At 49.2% G+C, this 17972-nt stretch overlaps 1 protein-coding gene across 1 annotated transcript in view; it reads left to right on the top strand.

Annotated features, from left to right (window-relative positions):
* SLC27A2 (solute carrier family 27 member 2) overlaps nucleotides 1–17972 on the top strand; it is a 426278-nt gene that overhangs the window by 241959 nt on the left and 166347 nt on the right. Inside the window, exon 5 of the mRNA XM_085644259.1 lies at nucleotides 10858–11052. Coding sequence (XP_085500385.1) covers nucleotides 10858–11052 — 195 coding nt within the window. The remainder of the gene's footprint in view (nucleotides 1–10857; nucleotides 11053–17972) is intronic.

Below are 17972 nucleotides of genomic sequence, written 5' to 3'. Positions count from 1 at the left end.
CCGAGGGTGAGGCCGACTCCCCTAACATCCGTCCAGCTATCCGTGCACGATTCTTCCCCCAAGGTCCCGGAACGAGGAACGGAGACGAAGCGACCCAGCCTGCTTCAATCCCCGGCTCTCTGTGCGGCCCAGAACGTCTTCGGCGCGGCCCGGGGAGTTGCGGCCTATGCCGGCGTTTGAAGCCGGGACCTCGAGTTGCAGATGTGTCCCGGGCGCCACGGGCGGAAATCCGGCCTGACTCGGCGGGCCTCCTGGAGGAAGTTACGGAGTGCAATGGGCCCAGCGGAGGTACGCGCGGATCGCGCCCCGCTTACATCCTCGACTGCTGCCTGGGGCCTCGACGGTGCCGAGGGGAGGCGGGGCCTGAACGGCCCAGAGGAGGACGACCTTGCGGGGGACCCGTGATCGGGCCTGGTGGCCGGTGCTGCCCTGGCCCATCGTGGGACGACGGAGGAGTGCTTGGTGGTGCCAGAAGACAATTGAATTGGGGGCCTGGAGCTCCCTCCTCCTCCCTCCGGCCGAGATTGGCGAGGTGAGCTGCGGGCTGCGGGGGTGATCGGTGCTGGACCCCTGACCACAGTGATCGCTACGCCCACCTACCTGCACAGCGCCCGAAGGTGTTACCCGTGGAGATGGCCAGCTCCTGCGCGGACCTTGGCTTGGCGGTGCCCGGTCGGGGTCCCCCACCCCGCCGATTGCCCGGTGACTGTGGGGGGATAGCGGCGGTGGAGTCTTCCGAGGCGGTCATGAGTGGGAAGGGGTCCCGGGCGAGTCAGCAGGGCAAACTGGACAAATTTGCCCACAGCAAAGAAACTAACCCCGCGCAGGACCGAGGCGGACGTACCGAGAAGGTGGCGGCAGAGCCGGCGACGCCAAAAGTAACGCTGGAGGACATCATGGCTGCCCTGACGCAGGTACAGTCCACCGTTGGGACGATTTCCTCGGACGTGTCCCTTCTCCGTGCGGACTTCCAAAAAATGTCGGCCAGAGTCACGGATGTGGAGCAGGTGACGGCTACTTTAACCAAAGACTCTAGCTATCTCCTACAAAAGGTGTCCCAGCTGAAAGCGGAGAACAAACGCATGGCGGCCAGGCTGGACGACCAGGAGGGCCACTCCGGTCGCAATAATGTGCGCATCACGGGGATTCCCGAAAGCGAGGGCCATCCTGCTATGGACTTATATGTGGAGGACCTGATAAAGTCCAAGCTGCAGCCCAGGGGCCTCTCGGCCTTCTTCTCAGTGGAGCGCGCCCACAGGGTGCCTGGTGACCGACCGAAGGTTGGGGCGCCCCCTCGACCGGTCCTAGCTCGCATGTTCAACTTCCGAGATAGGGACATCATTCTCCAGGCGGCGCGGGTGGCACCGCCCATCCGCCTCCAGAACTCCACAGTCTCCTTCTTTCCGGACCACACGGCGGTGGTGGCGGCGCAGCGGAGGAGCTTCCTGGACGTCAAAAAGAAGCTCAGGGCCCGAGAGCTTCCCTATGCCATGCTCTTCCCGGCACGGTTGAGGGTGGTGGCAGATGGGAAAACGAGGTTTTTCGACACACCAGAAGAGGCTCATGACAGGCTCGAGGGATGGCAACGGGTTCAAGGTACTGGGCGCGTGGACCGGAGGGGTCGACAATCGGTGGGACCGGAGGACCCGGGTGGTCGAGACCGGCGGACGGAGGACGCTGAGGAGGAATCCGCTGGATGAGAATCCCTGCGGTGCCTCATTGGACATGCTGCTAGCAAGTGAACTTCGAGACCTCCTGCCGCCGGAGTGGCCGGCTACTTTGTCGAACGCTCTATGGGACCTTGGGGCAGGGGATGTCGTGGTCTTCCTTGGACCTCCCGCTCCTTGGCACGCAAGTACTGTTTGGGGTTAAGGGGTATGAGCACTCTGCTGAGTTGGGGTGGCGGGCAGTTTTAGGTCCGTATGGCAGGGAAGGGCTTGGGGGGTTGGGGAATGTTTTACTGTTTTATTGTTATATTTGAGTTCCTGATGACACTGACACCTACATTATACAATGCGCGCCCTCATTGCACTACTCAGGTCCTACGCCGGTTGTGCCGCGCTGCCTGCGGCCTTCAGCCTTACCCGCCATAATGTCCGGCCTGATGAACGACCCACCGCCTGAAAACACTTTGACCCCGGTGCAACCCCTCTCTTTACTTACGTGGAATGTGCGGGAATTGGGAGATAAAATTAAACGGGGCCTGGTCCTACAAAGTATTAAGAGATGCACCCCGGCGGTGGTCTTGCTCCAGGAGACTCACCTCACCGGCACCACTACTAAAGCGTTAGACAGATGGGGGTATAAGATGGTGGCGCACTCTGAATTCACCTCTGGGTCCCGGGGGGTTGGCATACTGCTGCGCAGGCAGTCCCACTTGATCGTGCTCAGTGTGCACACTGAGGGGTCTGGGCGCTTCTCCGCTGCTCACACTCAATGGGAGGGGCGGCCCCTCAACATAGTGTCTGTCTATATCCCACCTGGGCTGCATGCTGCGGCGTTCCCAGCGCTCAGTGAATTTCTGCTTACACTGCCGGAGGGGGAGGTGTTATTGGGTGGCAACTTCAATGCTGTTATGAACGACCTCACTGACCGGTGTCCGCCCCGTGCGAAGGGCGGGGGGGTGTCGCGCCTTGCGAGTTTCACAGAGGCGATCGGGTTCACAGATTTATGGCGGTTGCATCACCCGTCGGCGCGGCAGTACACGTTTCACTCCGGGGTGCACAATAGTCTAACTCGCATTGATTACTTTGTGGGCTCCCCCGGCTGCCTCCAAAATATCGAAATATAGATATCAGACCCAGAGGTATCTCTGATCATTCCCCGATACTCTTGCATTACACTAGTTATCATCTGATGCGTCGCCGCATTTATCCGATACGCCCTGGCTGCATACGGCTACCAAAGATCAGTAAATCTATAGCGCAGGTGACGAAATCTTACTTCCAAGAAAACACCGCTTCGGTCGACTCCCCTGCGGTTCTCTGGGAGGCATACAAAACGATAGTAAGGGGACCGGCGATGGCCGCCGTTTCGGAGTATAAGCGTGAACAGCTAGCTGAGTTGCAGTCGCTTGAGCTTGAGCTCCGGGCGACGGAGGCTCGCCAGGCCCATGCTCCCTCCGCCACGGCCTCACACGACCTGCATGTGATGCAGACGAAATATAAGGAGCACCTCACAGAGCGTGTCAGACAGCACCTAGAGGCCTCCCGGCACACAGTTTATGATGTGGGCAACAAAACGGGTAGGCTGCTGGCGTCGCTAGACAGGCGCGACAGTGGTGTCAGGTGGATTGCGCAACTTAGCACTGACGAGGGGATGAAGAAGACCGACCCGCGAGTAATAGTGCACACCCTGGCAGAGCATTTTCGAGGGGTCTACTCCTCCGCCTCCTCCATGACGGTGGAGATGGCACTGACGTACATCCGAGACCTGCAGATGCCCAAGCTTTCCCCTGAGGCTCGGGAGACCCTTGAGGCCGAGCTCACGGTGGAGGAGCTACAGGCGGCTATCGGCGCGTTACAGCCCGGTAAAGCTCTGGGCCCAAACGGCATCCCGATTGAGCTCTATCAGAGGCTAACCGAGACACTGGCCCTGCACTTATTAAATATGTTTACACACAGCCTGGAGATGGGAGAGCTCCCCGTGGATCAACGAACAGCCACCATCGTGGTAATTCCGAAGCCGGGTAAACCGGCAGCCCAATGCACCTCTTACCGTCCCATCTCGCTGATCAACGCGGAGGCCAAGATCCTCGGGAAATTGTTGGCCATCAGGCTAACGCCGCATTTATCTGACATTGCGCACCCGGATCAGTCAGACTTTATGCCCGGCAGAGGTACATCGCACAACTTGAGGCGTCTGCATGGTGTGCTGGCCCGAGTGGAACGTTTGCAGGAACCGGCAGTGATTCTTTCTCTTGACGCCCGTATGGCGTTCGACATGGTAGAATGGCCCTTTCTCTTTGCGGTGTTGTTGCATCTGGGGTTCGGGCCTAAATTCTGTGCTTGGGTCTGACTCCTATACACTAAACCACTGGCCCATGTCGCGGTCAACGGGCATATGTTGGAGGACTTCCCCCTGGAGCGTGGCACTCATCAGGGCTGTCCTTTGTCGCCGTTGCTCTTCGCCCTAGTGCTCAAGCCGCTCGCGGCTTGGATACGGTGGGAGCCAATGATGCGGGGCCTCCAGTGGTCTGCCGACTGGGAGGACCGCGTCTCCCTATACGCGGATGACGTGCTGCTGTATTTGTCCTCCCCTAGGCGTTCCATATTGACGCTACTTAACATCTGCGAAATCTTTGGCAGAGCGTCGGGCTATACGATCAATTGGTCGAAGTCGGTCCTCCTCTTGCTGCGGGGCCCCCCTCCGCGGCTGCTGGCGGGGTGTCCGCTTCAGGTGGCGAAGGGGTCGTTCAAGTATCTGGGGGTGCACATTACGACAGACCAGATGGAGTTTTTCAGGCGCAATCTAAGCCCTCAAGTGGACCGCCTCAAGCGTGACGTGCAGCACTGGGGAGCGCTGCCTCTGACCCTGGTGGGGAGAGCGGCGCTCTTCAAAATGATGGCTCTACCGCGATTTTTATATGTGCTGGAGAATACCCGGTGCCTCCGGCCCACTTCCGCGCGATAGCAGCGCAGGTTTCCAGCCTACTCTGGGGCAACAAGCCGGCGCGAATTGCGCAATCTAAATTAGTTTGCGGGTGGTACGATGGGGGAATTGCGCTCCCGGATATTCAGCTCTACTATTGGGCGGCGCAGCTGAAGGTGATTAACCAGTGGCTCCACGCACCACAGTCTGACTTTGCATTCAAGGCGGACAGGGATGTGCTGGGCGAAAGGGGTATGCTGTCCCCTTTGTGTGACACTAGACTAGCCTCGAAGTTGATCGGCCCTCTGAGACAGACTGTGTCTATCTGGCATGCGGCGCAGGCCAGGTTGGGATGGCGAGGGGTCTTGACTCAACTTACACCTCTCTGGGTTGCTAAGCAACTGGGACGATTGAGGGATAGCCAGGGCTTCGACGCTTGGGACAACATCGGAATTTCAGTAATAGGTGATGTGTGGCAAAAGGGGGCGGTCATCCAGTTTGCGCGCTTGCAACAGCAATATGAGCTGGCTCCGTCGGAATGGTTCAGATACCTCCAGATGAAACATGCCCTAGTTGCACAGCTGGCCCCTGGTGCGCAGGTTCCGGAGGCATCCCCGTTGGAGGACAGGCTGTTGACGGAATACATGCCAAAGAAGGCTACGTCCTTCACATACCGCAAACTTATCAACAATCGACCAGACCCTATGGGGCCCTTGCGGGAGAGGTGGGACGATGAGGTCAGTGACTTTGATGACCCGGAATGGCGCGAGGCGCTGGCCTCGCCACGCGAGGCGGGCATACCGTTGAGGCTGCGGCTGGTGCAGCTTCGTATTTTGCATCGCTCGTACTACACCAGGTGCTTACTACATAAGATGGGCAGGGCGCTACACCCCTTCTGCTTGCGAGGTTGTGGGGAGGAAGGAACCTTTTATCACACTATCTGGGAGTGTCCTGTCATCCAAGACTTCTGGAAGCGAGTGCTGCGTACAATGTCGCAGGCATGCGGGGTATCGTTGTTGCCGGAGCCTCGGCGCTGTCTGTTAAATGTGTGGGAACCCAATGACCTCAATCGTCAGGCGCAGAGCTGGGTAACGTTGGGGATAATGATGGGCAAAAGGAACATAGCCCAAAAATGGGGAGCGGTGGAGGTGCCGTTGCTGACCAAATGGAGGCGAGATATGGATGTAGCCATGTTCGCTGAGCGATCAGTATTTATCAGGCGGGGATGTCCTCGCAAGTGGGAAAAGGTTTGGGGGGCATGGAACAAGTATAGGGGGGGGAATATGTGACCCGCCATCGCTTTCAGATGAGGACTCCTCTGACTCGGACTGTTGAGATGGCTTATGGGGAGGTGGGGAGCCGCAATCTGTATCAGTACAATAGAACTGGGGTTGATTGTGTGATTGTGCATTTGGGTGATAATTGGTCAAAGGATCTGTACGCAATGGATAGATTCAGTGTCTTTTTGTTGTAACTGTTCTGAAAACAATAAAAAAATAAAATAAAAAAGGAACAGATGGGCAGCCAAAGAATTAACCCTGAGGCTGCGATGCACAGAGGTAGGAAGCCATCAATGTGCTGTGCGAGGAGGAAGCATGTGATGGCCAACCAAAACCATCACTTACTAAAATCGCCAGGGCTGCACCAAGCACCCAAAGGAGAGACAATTAGAGGCAACGGACAAATAGAAATCCAGCATTTCTGAATGGCACAACAAAGAACCAATGGTATTGCCTGGGCGTGCTTACAGCCCATAGACTGGATACACCATTTCTCGCAGACAGCGCAAGCGCTGCCTGGCTGAACCTAAAAGGGATGTTTCCGACCGCTTAGAAGGTGTCCTAATCTGACTGGTGGAACTGCTGACTGCTTGTCGGCTGGTCCCAATCGTGCAACGATGGCAGTCGGACACTCGTCCGACCGCCATCGTAATCACCCCCCAAGTTTCTAGTAGTATGGCCTGCTAGACTCCATCATTAAAACTCACTTCCCCTGAAACCCAAGTCTACTTCCCACTCAGCGACTTCAAAGTATCCTGAAATTCCATCTCATGAGACTAGAACCAATTTATGATAAACCCTGTATCAAAGTTGTACATAGATCTAAAATGGTACTAAACTATGATTAAATGTTTTATTGATGTCTTCCCTCTCTCTGTTCTTGTTTTGCTGTTTCTTTTTCTCATAACAGTTTCTTTGTTTTAAAACTCAATCTCAACTTTGCTTTATATAATCCGGCATGTCTACTTAGCTCTGTTCCACGATTGAAATTATGTAAGATGTCTCCAGTAGGAATGTCATGCAATTTTCTGATAAATAAATAACTGGTCTATCTATCTATCTATCTATCTATCTGTTCTATCTATCTATCTCATGGTTATCCCAATGGGGTTTCCGAGTGCTGCTTTAAGGTGGTGGAAAACAGTCACAATAACATAACCACGTTTTAAGCAACCTACAGAAATCCAAATAGAAAGTGTAGGTACAGACATTTAAAGGAAGATATTGCCTCACTGTTGGGCCAAGAAGGGAAAAAGACCTACCACCTTGCCTTGGTAATTTAAAACAAGGTATTTTAGCCAGATGTTGACTCCCAGAGCGCAGAGACGTTTTAAGCCATGGGCAAAGTGGGCTCTGGCCCAGGGCCCCAGTCTTTTAGGGGACCCCTTGATAGTGCCAGCTCTGTTCTGCAGAGTCTTGTCATGATGACCTTGAATTTTTCTTAAACAGATGGAATATCATTTTCCTTTAATTTATTGTTAATGTGGGTGATTTGTGAGAATCTATTACAGATATTTTGCAGAAACATGTGTTTATGTTTCATGAAACATCCATAAAAAGTTTTTTTTTTATCAAAATAGAACCTCACATATTAGATATGGAAGGTTGTCACATATATTATTTGCAGTGATATTAGTGAGGTGCTGCTGTTTATAATATTGAAAACGCATGTCACTATCCCTGAATATTAGATGTAAATATTAAGAATTTAAGAATTAAGAATTTTGACGAGTGTTCCTGTGCACTGTCAGTGACCTGGCCAAAGACAACATAAAGAGCTGAACTGAACCAGAAATTCAAAGCTGTTCCGAACAGGGGCCCTCAAAATACGTTTGGCCCAGGGCCCCCATAATCCTTAAGATGTCCCTGCCAGAGCGAAGGGTTCAGTTAGGAGAGTCGTAATGCACAATTGCACTGAGATAAGTGGGGCCACATCCACAGGAGGCCTTGTGCGGTAGCACAGTGCTTTGAATTGAACAGGCTTGTCTATTGGTAGCCAATGAAGAGTACGTAGATCTGAAGACGCCAAAGAAAAGACCTTGCACATGACGAAGCAAATGAGCTGCCACATTTTGCACAATCTGGAGCCTCTTTAACAGTTTTTGTGACATGCCTGGGTATAGCATGTTTCCGTAGTCCAGCCTAGCACTGATCAAAGACTGTACTACGGTTCTTTGTGTAGAGAGAGATTTTACTTGGTTCTTTGTTGACTCTAAGCCACGAGCAATGGCTGTGACCCTAGAATTAACACACTAAAGAGAGCCTGAGGAGATTCAGAGATCTGCAGGGACCACCTCACCAAAACTAGAAGTGATCCAGAATATCGTGTATCTGCCCGGCCATATTTCAGCTTTCCCGTGCAATATTTTGAGTTCACCCCTGGCATGTCAGGACAGCACCTTAATTAATAAGTAGGTCGTATGTATGTAAATTACACCTTAAACTTTTTCAATATGTTTTATCTTTTTCATAATGTGTGATATTTGAACTTTGTTGATGTCACATCCTGTTAAACGTTTGGTAACGTCCCTGGACGCAATATAAAAATAAATGGCCCGATGCGCAGGTGTTTTCTCAGTGCACATGTGAGGGTTGCGCTTTGCATTTCCCCTGCCCCTGCCTCGATCTCAATAGGGCGGGACAACTCTCACTGGGTCCTGGTGAGTCATCTGTGGATGAGACGCTAGGTCACAGGTTTCTCATCGCTGAAGCCATGAAGGCATAAGGCCTACAAGATTTAAACAGTGCTCTAAAGTGGGGAAGCATGAGTTCATTTACTGCAATTCTCCCACTTCAGTGAACTCTCGGTGAGTCTCCAAGTGTCCTCACACATTGACTTCAAGTGTGTCCCTGGTATACTGTAAAGTGCATGCAGATTATACATATCTATGTGAAGAATTCTAATCCCAATCTGAAGGTCAGTGGGTCAATAAACCTACTGCAGAAATGTGTTAAATGCGGCTTGTACGGTTGTAGACTGTGAGCCGCGGATGCACAGGGAGAGCTCCTTAATTAAAAAGAAGAAACAAAAAAAAACCACTAAGGCCACGATTATTAATCAGGCGGAGAAGATGAATTCTCTGCCGGATAACAAATGGGCTGGTATTCCTGCACCAAATTTCCCAGGTGTCGCAACAATGGACCTGAATTTACTGAGTCAGCCGGTAAAATTGCACGAGGCTCTGGTTGCAGCAGCCAAGTGTTTCATTACACACCCACCCCCCACCCTTGTTTCCCTGACAGGGTAGGAGCATTTAGTGCTCCCCCTGTCATGCCTTATTGCTTTATCTATTCTGTCCCCTACTGCCAATTTAAAGAACAATCTCACCATGTAAGATGGGGCAGGGCCTTGAAGGGTGCCGGGCCTCGTGCCCACAAGTACCTACGAGGCACTTTTGACCTCACCCCTCCCCCAAGCGCCCTCCTCCAAAGCAAAAAGCTTGCCGAGGCTGGCGCCCATGTCCTGGTTTGTTTTCACAAACCTTAATGGACTTTGACAGTTCAAAGTCTCAGAAAACAAACTGGAAAACCACTATTTACAGTGGTTTTCTGCATGTTTTCCCTGCCCCCGTGCGATATGGGCTCCTCATTGGAGACCGTGTGATGGGAGCCGATATCGTCTGTCAGAGTTGGCAGGTAGGCTTATTCCACACACCCGCTTGCTCCTCCCCCACCCCGCACAGAAGACCACATGCATTTACTAACTGCTAACAGCAGGTTGTAAATATATGACTCCAACCTCATGGATTTTGGAAATTCTGTGTGGTTTTATGACTGACTAATCTGGTTCCTCATGCAGATTCCGTAGTCCATGGCGATAAAGTCGCGATTGCATGGTACTGACACGGTGTTAACGCATGGTAACATAAATGTGCATGCTGATTTACCACCCCGCAAGTAGTGTGCAATTCGGAATCCGGCCCTTACCTGCATTACTGCAGAATTGTGAAGACTGGGAAATATGTGCATTACTGTGTTGGGTGAGAACGAGCAACAGTGTGCAGAATTGCACTCTAGTAGATGTTGAACACCTGTGTACAGAACTTCACAGAGGCACAGCTGTGGGAAAGTGTGCACAATAACCACTGTGGAAAATTGGTCAAATATGCGCGATGCTGCCAGTGTGGCGGTCTAGTAGAGGAACTCATTGCCGCAAGCACACGATATGACACCGCAAAAGATGATCCATGACCATATCTGATGATGTCAACGACCTCACAATTGAAACTCTTATGGCATCATCTCTGCGTCTTCGTACCTCTGGGCATTGGCGGCGGCACCTTTGTGGGGGCATGGCAGATAAAGAGAACTGGAATTATGATGCAATGTAGGGCCCCATTATTAAGTGGCGGGGTTAATAAATTATGCAGCAAGAAGTGCAAATGATCTGAAATATTGCAGCACATTTATTTGAGCACACTTGAATATTGTCATTAAAATCGAGTAGTGCAATCAGCAACTGAAAGGTGACTAGTGAACCTTTGAAAGGGACCTTCTTCCACTGCAGGGCGCCATATAAAGTGTTTTTTGTTTTTTTCCTTTGTTTTAGTAATTTGTGCTTTTGAACTAGAATTTCTTTTTGTTAGAGGCTACAAGTTATGCAGCAGGTAGAGGAGTATGTGTTGAATGTGGTAAATCCATAATTATCAGAAAACGCTGCAACTGCAGAATCACGTCATTAGAAATGGCTCTGATCTCACGTAAAGTAGTGATAGGATGTATACACGTTGCATTGATACACGGACACACACTCCAATAAATATAATGCACGATTGACTTCTCTGCTTTTAGCCTGAAGTATTAACACCACTAGATACTGCTTACTCACTCTGAAGGGGCTGCAGTTCAACAAGCAAAGCACTGTGCAAGGCAAGTGGAAGAAAGATGCAAACCAGGCCTGTCCCACCTTGGTAACCTCATGTACTGAACGGTATTGAACTTGCCTGCAAATGTAGTTTATATCTTTATTCTTTTGCTCTTTTTCCAGAAAGACAACGACCGTGAGCACTGTGTAAGACTGGCGGTTGGCAATGGTCTGCGCCCTGACGTGTGGAAGGAGTTCCTGAAGCGCTTTGGCGACATTCGAATCACTGAATTTTATGCAGCAACCGAGGGGAACATTGGACTTGTGAACTACACCAATACAGTAGGGGCATCAGGGAGAGTAAATTGGATATACAAGGTAAACAATCTACGTCTTCTACTTTTAAACAGAGTTTAAATGGAATACGCGGCCTGGGACTAAATGTGCTGCGTCTACAGCTCTGCCTAGGGGTAAACTTTGCATTTGACGCAGTGGCATTAAGATGCTGTCAGTGGTGGTGGCTCTGCAGTTGCATCTGGAGGACCACGGTAGAAATTTATTTTCATGTGGTGCAAACTCTGGATCCGTTTAAGCAAATCACACAGAATTCGCGAAAAAGGTCCTTCGCTTTGTTCGAACTCTGTTCAGGAAAGTCAAAAGAGGACAAGCATTTGCAATGCAATCGGTCTCGCCTTTGGGACCTTATATGTATTTAGCTATGCAGCACATTAACCTGGGTGCTGAAACATCTACAGTTCCTTAACATGGAGGGAAAGTAGGCACCAAACTGCGGAACATGCCAGGTATGAGAACACGTGGGGAGAAATAATGCCTTTCAGCAGGAAATGGTACAGTCCAAAGCTCTGTTTTTAATCTAAAATCTGGGCCTTCAGTGGTCATATCACTGAAAATACAAGAAAAAATATTGTCTATGGGTGCTCGTGGAAGACAATTTCTATGGACTGGAATCTACAGAATGCTAAAGTGATTCTGGTATTTTACTGACCACTGCTGGTCGTTTTCTATCAAGACAGTTAAATAGAGGCAGTTGAACAAGCAGGAAACAATTCTGGTATTTTAATGACCTCTACTGGTCGTTTTCTCTCAAGACAGTTAAATAGATGCAGTTGAACAGAAAAGTCCCTAAGCGGAAGCAGACAAGTCCTAGGGCTGATCTCCAGAGCCCACAAAGTATACACATATAAGTATATACTAAAGTATATACAAGAGGTTTTGAATGCTCGACCTAAAAAGGACAAAAGCCTATTACAGACATAATAGTGGAAAACAGAGTTTATGTTATCTAGTCCAAGATACTTGAGAGCCTTTTTTCAATTTTAAACTCGTTGCCTCAGTGACCTCTGTAGCCATCTTCCTGCTCATCCTAACCATGCATTCAAGTTATGTTCTCTATGGCATGCAATGCCTCATTTCCATGCTTGGCACATGAAGGGAGAAAGTTCAGTATCTTGCTCAGCAACGACAGTTTACAATTCTTTTCCTACCTGAATGCTTTTTCTTGTATTTGAATCCCATGAACCTACATAGGAGCCATGTGCATAACTGAGTCTTATCTCTGCCTGTGCATGTTATGCTCATTTGGGGTGTTGCCTGACTCTGTGATTCGCATATATATTTTTATTTTTAACACTCTGCTGATTTCGAATTGGCATGTGGGTAGACTTTCTTTAACACCCTCTAATCACCTGACAGCCAAAGATAACATTGAAGACCCTTACAAGTTGATATGCACTCGAAGTTCAGATATTCTTTTAATACTCCTTTGCTTACACCTAGAGAGTGGTGCACTCCTAAGCTAACGGCATCCTGAGTTTCATTATTGCAAAGGAGTACAGTGGAGTACTTAACTTTTATTACATCATTACAAGTATGCTGTCTTTCCTTTGGCATCAATCTTTAGGATATGGAAGGTGCACGCCATCCTAACAAAAAGTATGCTGCAGCCTTTGCTACGATAAAGGAAGAACTGGATAGAAAGATAACAAGCATTGGCATAGCCAATAGGTCTCGCCTTTGGGACCCTATAAGTGTTTAGCCATGCAACAGTTGCATAACTAAATACTTATAAGGTCCCAAAAGCGAGACCTATTGGCTATGCCAAGCGGGCCGTGAAATTGATCGCGATCGCGTTCAAACATCAAAGCGGCCGTGTGGCCACGAAAGTGAAAGTAATCGCGGCAAGCGCTGCACGCGCGCCCACGCACATGCACTGTAGCTCCAGGCTGGCCTGGTAGCACTTTTTGGAGCCCTCTCAATAAGTCTCGCCAGACCAGCGCATGCGCTGGGTCAGGCGAGACCTAAAAAGAGGGAGTGGCGCAGAGCAGGAGGCCCCAGGAGGAGAAGAACGGCTGAGGGAATGAAAAGTAGGTGGAAGCAATAATTCAGTGGTTGAGAATGCGGGAAAAATGAAGTGATGCATATTAATATGAGGACAAGAAGGGCTGGGCTATACAGAGTTGGATGAGGAGGAGAGGATAACGTGTGGCGAGGGCCAGAGAATGTTCGGAATGGCAGAGAGTGAGGAGATAAGGAAATAAGAGCTGAGTGAAGAATACGTGGGCGACTACAGTCTGTGGGGATGAGGTCAAGAGGAGTGGCTCATGGGCGGTGGAGGTAAACTGCATTCTGAAAACGACTCCTGCCGATGTTGAAAATATGCAGCTTTCACAGCTAGAAACCACTACCAACAAATTCCGAGAAGAACTAACTGCATAACTCAAGAAGAAAGCAAGAGCATGTAAATAGTATTTCACGTTTTTATTTCATATTTTGCGCAGCCTTAAATACATATAAAAATGTACGTACATTTCTTCATACTCCAGTGAGTGCATTCTCAAGAAAAGTAGCCCATCTGAAGCGCTTTCAAGGCGCATGTAGGATTTTCTGTTGTTGTGTCACTTTTATTCAATGTAATCGAACTGAGAAGGATAAGATGCTGAGGTCTCTTAGCCAGCAGCTATCTCGTGACTAACAGTGCGTCCTCAACTCACGGAGCCATCGAGAGTTGCTTATCATTCACTGGTAGTTTAACCGTATAAAGATGGAGCAGTCCCTGGGGCTAGAGAATGGGCACCTCATTTAAAGGTCAGCAGAAATGGAGTGAAGAAATACCCATGCCAATGTTGGCAGCGCTGATCTGCATTAAAGAACTGACCTCTAAATTAGGGCTCTGGGGGAGGCACCGCTTTATAGGGGGATTACGGTACAATGACTTTCCTGATCACAGGAAGATTGTGTCTGGCTGCTGTCAGGTAGGTGAGAGTGACATATTTTTAGTAATTTGTACCTCATTTAGAGGAGGGTACCGATATGACATCCACCAAAAAAGGCAGACATTCCCTCCACCCTCCTCTCTGTTCACCCATCTCGTTTAGTTTGAGAAGGAACGCATTGCTTCCTGCGAGGAAACAGCAGAGCCGCAATGAAGGCTTTGCCATTGAGAGGTCACACAATGTAAGGGAGGCCTCTCTGGCATCTCTACTGTGTGTGACCGCCATGTAAACTACTTGGGTCAAAGATAGAAACATCCTATAAATGTCCCCCACCCCACACTGTGAGACACCTGTCAGTGGGTGAGGGGCATTCATTTATTTCTAACAAGAGGCGCCCGCATAAGTATCTGGCTTCAGGGAGCAGGACGGGTACGCTAGGCCGGCATGGCTGTGCAGACCTGCCGCCACACCCCTAGCTCCCACCTGAAACGTCTCCCAGCATGGCCGAAGCCACTGTCAGTATGCCTAGAATCATCTTAACAAAAGTTTCACAGAAAGCTCAAATCTAAGGTTTGAATAGTTCCAATAGAGGTTGTTTTTTTTAATAGAAGGTCTTACTTCTTGACACACTGTATTTTTCTGGATCGCTGTTTAACTCCTCTTCAAATTCTGTCCAATTTTATGATAAATAGCCTCCCGACAGGGTTCATATGGCGTCAAGAAGCTATAGCGGATGTGGGCTTGATAAATAAACAAGCAAAGTACCATGTAAACGTGAACGGGAACATGTTTGTCAAGAGGGTGCATGGCCAGCTCGGCCACGGCTAGTGTGGCGGGGGCTCTGCTTGTCTGCACCAACTGTGCAGCGGTCCGGCTCCCACCTCGCAATGAACCCCTGAAACAATTTCCACAATATTTATGGTGAATCACAGAAACGCAATGTGTTACGCCGTTTTCTGTGACGTCACTGGATGAGACGTCGGGAGAAGGCGCTCCCTGTGATGTCACCTACGTTGCATCTATTTATTTTGGACAAGGTTCAGGTCCCTGCTTGGGGCACTTCCCCACAGTTCATGTCCAGAGCCTGGGCCTGGACAGCGCTGGTGCCTGAGTGACAGCTCTGCCACCTAAAGCCCAGCCTGTAATGCGTGGTATTGGAGGATATCCCTGCTGTATGAAGCGGTAGCCTGTAACTTTGTGTAAACTTAGGAGTGAGTATATCTGCTGCATGAAGCCTGGGCCTGCTGCCATCTAAGAACCAAGAGAAATAGTATTTCATCGTGACATAGTGACATCTGTGTGACCTGATAAACAGTCGTGCTGCTTTAAGGCTGAGCCTGAAGAGCTTTGATGCAGCTGTTTAAAGTCACAAACTGAGCACTGTTGGTCTCTGAGAAATGGGTCTGCGTTATGTATCCCCTTCTTTACCAAACGCAATGGTACTCGTTTTATTGACCTCTGAAACCGTGCTTGATTTGTCAATTTAAGAGGCCTCTCCCACGTCCACCACTAGTGCAGGTTCTGTCCCTCTTGCAAATGAATGATCAGCTCTGGTCGTCTTGAAAGGAAGTCCACTAGTTAAGTAATTACACACAATCATTGAATGTTTGTGTTTTGTTTTAGTGCAGGTGTGCATTTTTTCAGATTACTGTACTGTTTTCTTATTCCTTGCGGTAATTTTTCAGGTGGAGGAGAAACAAGTTTACTTCTATACATGTAACAGTATCCTGCGCCTGGATTCGGCACCATTTTTAATGCATATTTGAGGGCATAATGGCCTGTATACATTTTGTGTAAGAGTAAGAACCCGCTAAATAAACACAGGTTGTGAAGTGAGGGTTTCCTAACGCAATACAGGCTGTAAATCGATCGGTGCACGTGGAGTGATAAGAAAACCTTTTTTAACAGGCCTGTTTTAAATAATAATCCATTGTGCATACAGTTAATGAAAACTTAGCAACGCGTGCATAATAGGGCTGCACCATCCACTGTTGCATATAAGTGCCAGAACTTAGGGTTGGCACAAATGAAGCACAGGTGCCTGCAGAAGGAATCAATAATTTGAATAAGTCCCAAAAAAAGTGCCGGTACTCTCCCTCTCAAAATAAAAAAGAGCCGGTAATGAATACTGGACAGTGCCGGCCCATTTAAAGCACTGTGCGGGAGCACAGCATTGTTTAAACATTAAATAAAAGGCAGTTGTGTAACCTAAAAAAAGTATTGCCTAGAAAAGATGGCACTTGGCACATCTGCGTAACTGGAGCAATAGCTCTCCTGCCTGAAGCATAGGGATACCACACTTGCCTGCCCCTCCCCCTGCAACTGTCTTAAGACTAAACCTTTAATTCAAGAATATTCCAGCATACATTTTCTCCCCCTCAGATATCAGCATCTCCCTATAGACAAGACTCCCACCCGGGTCGAAGTCCACCCCTCTCTGGCACCACATTCCACAGAAGCACTGAACACATAAATGCTGTATAATGTAAACAAACCCTAAAACATAAATGTTGCATTAATATGTCAGGCATCAACGTAAATACCTAAAGATAATGAAAATACATAATGGCATTGCATCCATAAAACCGCTTATTATAAAAGGAAACATACTTGCCAGAGCAAAATCAAATATACAAAGTAAAACAACGCATGGTGAGCAGGTGCCACACATTGTAAAACACTGGCAAGCAGAGAGGGGTAACGAAAAGGCTACCAGATGCAGGATGACTATAGCCTCCTCCCGAAGCATAAAATGAAATAACACTGGGAAGACCCAGGGAACACAAAGAACCTCGCTGTACAGAAAGAGAAAGTGAAAGTCTTTTTCGTCTAAAGGTCCGAAAACACCAGACATAAATAAAGGAAAGGCAGCTGTTTCGATACGGCATAATTAAACAATGACAAGGCACCACATACAGTTAAAACTCCACACCAAAACTCAACCCTGTAAGCCTCTATAAAAGTCAATCCTTTGGTTCCAAAACCCACGCTGCTCGAAGAAACCTAAGAGCAACAACACTACAGCGATGGATCTGGGTACAGTCCACGAAGGGAGAGGCAGCTTGCCACAGACCTGACAGAAGCGCTACTGGTCTCACCTGAGGTGTCGCACACCGCCGCTCTACAGGAACTGTCCAGCAGGAGCATGGCGACAGCTAGCACTACCTGAGAATGGCAACATGGAGCCCGTTCCAACGCAACGGATGAGATCGGTTTGGAACCCGGCAGCGCTTCACCTCGTCCTGCTTCGCTGCTTGTGCTGTCTCTGCCTCCCTTTGTCTAGCATGTGCACGATGTAAGGCATCGCGCGCTTGCGAGACAGAGTGCGAATTCACCCACCAATGACACGACAAACAAGCATTGAAAATGCAATAGGGCTCGTATTTACACGAGCCCTATTGCATTTTACACGGAAGTGCGGGCGTAAAAGAAGGCACGAATGGGAGGGGGTGGGGGGTGGTTGTGGTGTAAGAAGTTACGGACTATGGGAGGGAACGGGGAGAGGCAGGGGAACAAAACTGTTTTTCTAGTAAAGGGGCCGATAGCCTCGTAAGGATAAAAATGACGACATGGCCGTCAGGAGGCGGGATTAACAAGCGAAGCACCAATCAGAATGCAGAAATTATGATTCAAGCCAATCAAAAATAAGGCTGGAAAGTGGGCGGAGCTTCCCCCACTATACTGTATACAGCATCTCTCAACGAGACAGCGCATGCGCTGCCTAGTCGAGACCTAAAAAAGATATAGGAACATTTCCCATTCAAAATTTGAAATATTGCTTAAGCACACATCATCATCTAGAGGACAGATTTGACACCAAACGGAGCAAAACGTAGAGGTGGGACTTCATTAAGACCACTGCAGGCAGCTCCCTTACCTACCAGGCCACCAGAGGGCGACACATGATAGCCAGGCTGCAAGAGATGGCCTCAAAACTGCACTTGCTGCTTTCATTGTGCGCGTTTGTCTAAAACATGCTTGCACTGGAGCAGCAGGAAATAGTTGGCATAAAAGTGAAATCCTTTTGTGGCTTGGTGTAAATTATGTGTGGTAGTTTTCGAAATT

Source organism: Triturus cristatus, chromosome 3_1, assembly GCF_964204655.1.
Source record: "Triturus cristatus chromosome 3_1, aTriCri1.1, whole genome shotgun sequence".
In the NCBI taxonomy this organism is placed as follows: Eukaryota; Metazoa; Chordata; class Amphibia; order Caudata; family Salamandridae; genus Triturus; species Triturus cristatus.
This window is presented reverse-complemented; position numbering and strand designations above follow the sequence as displayed.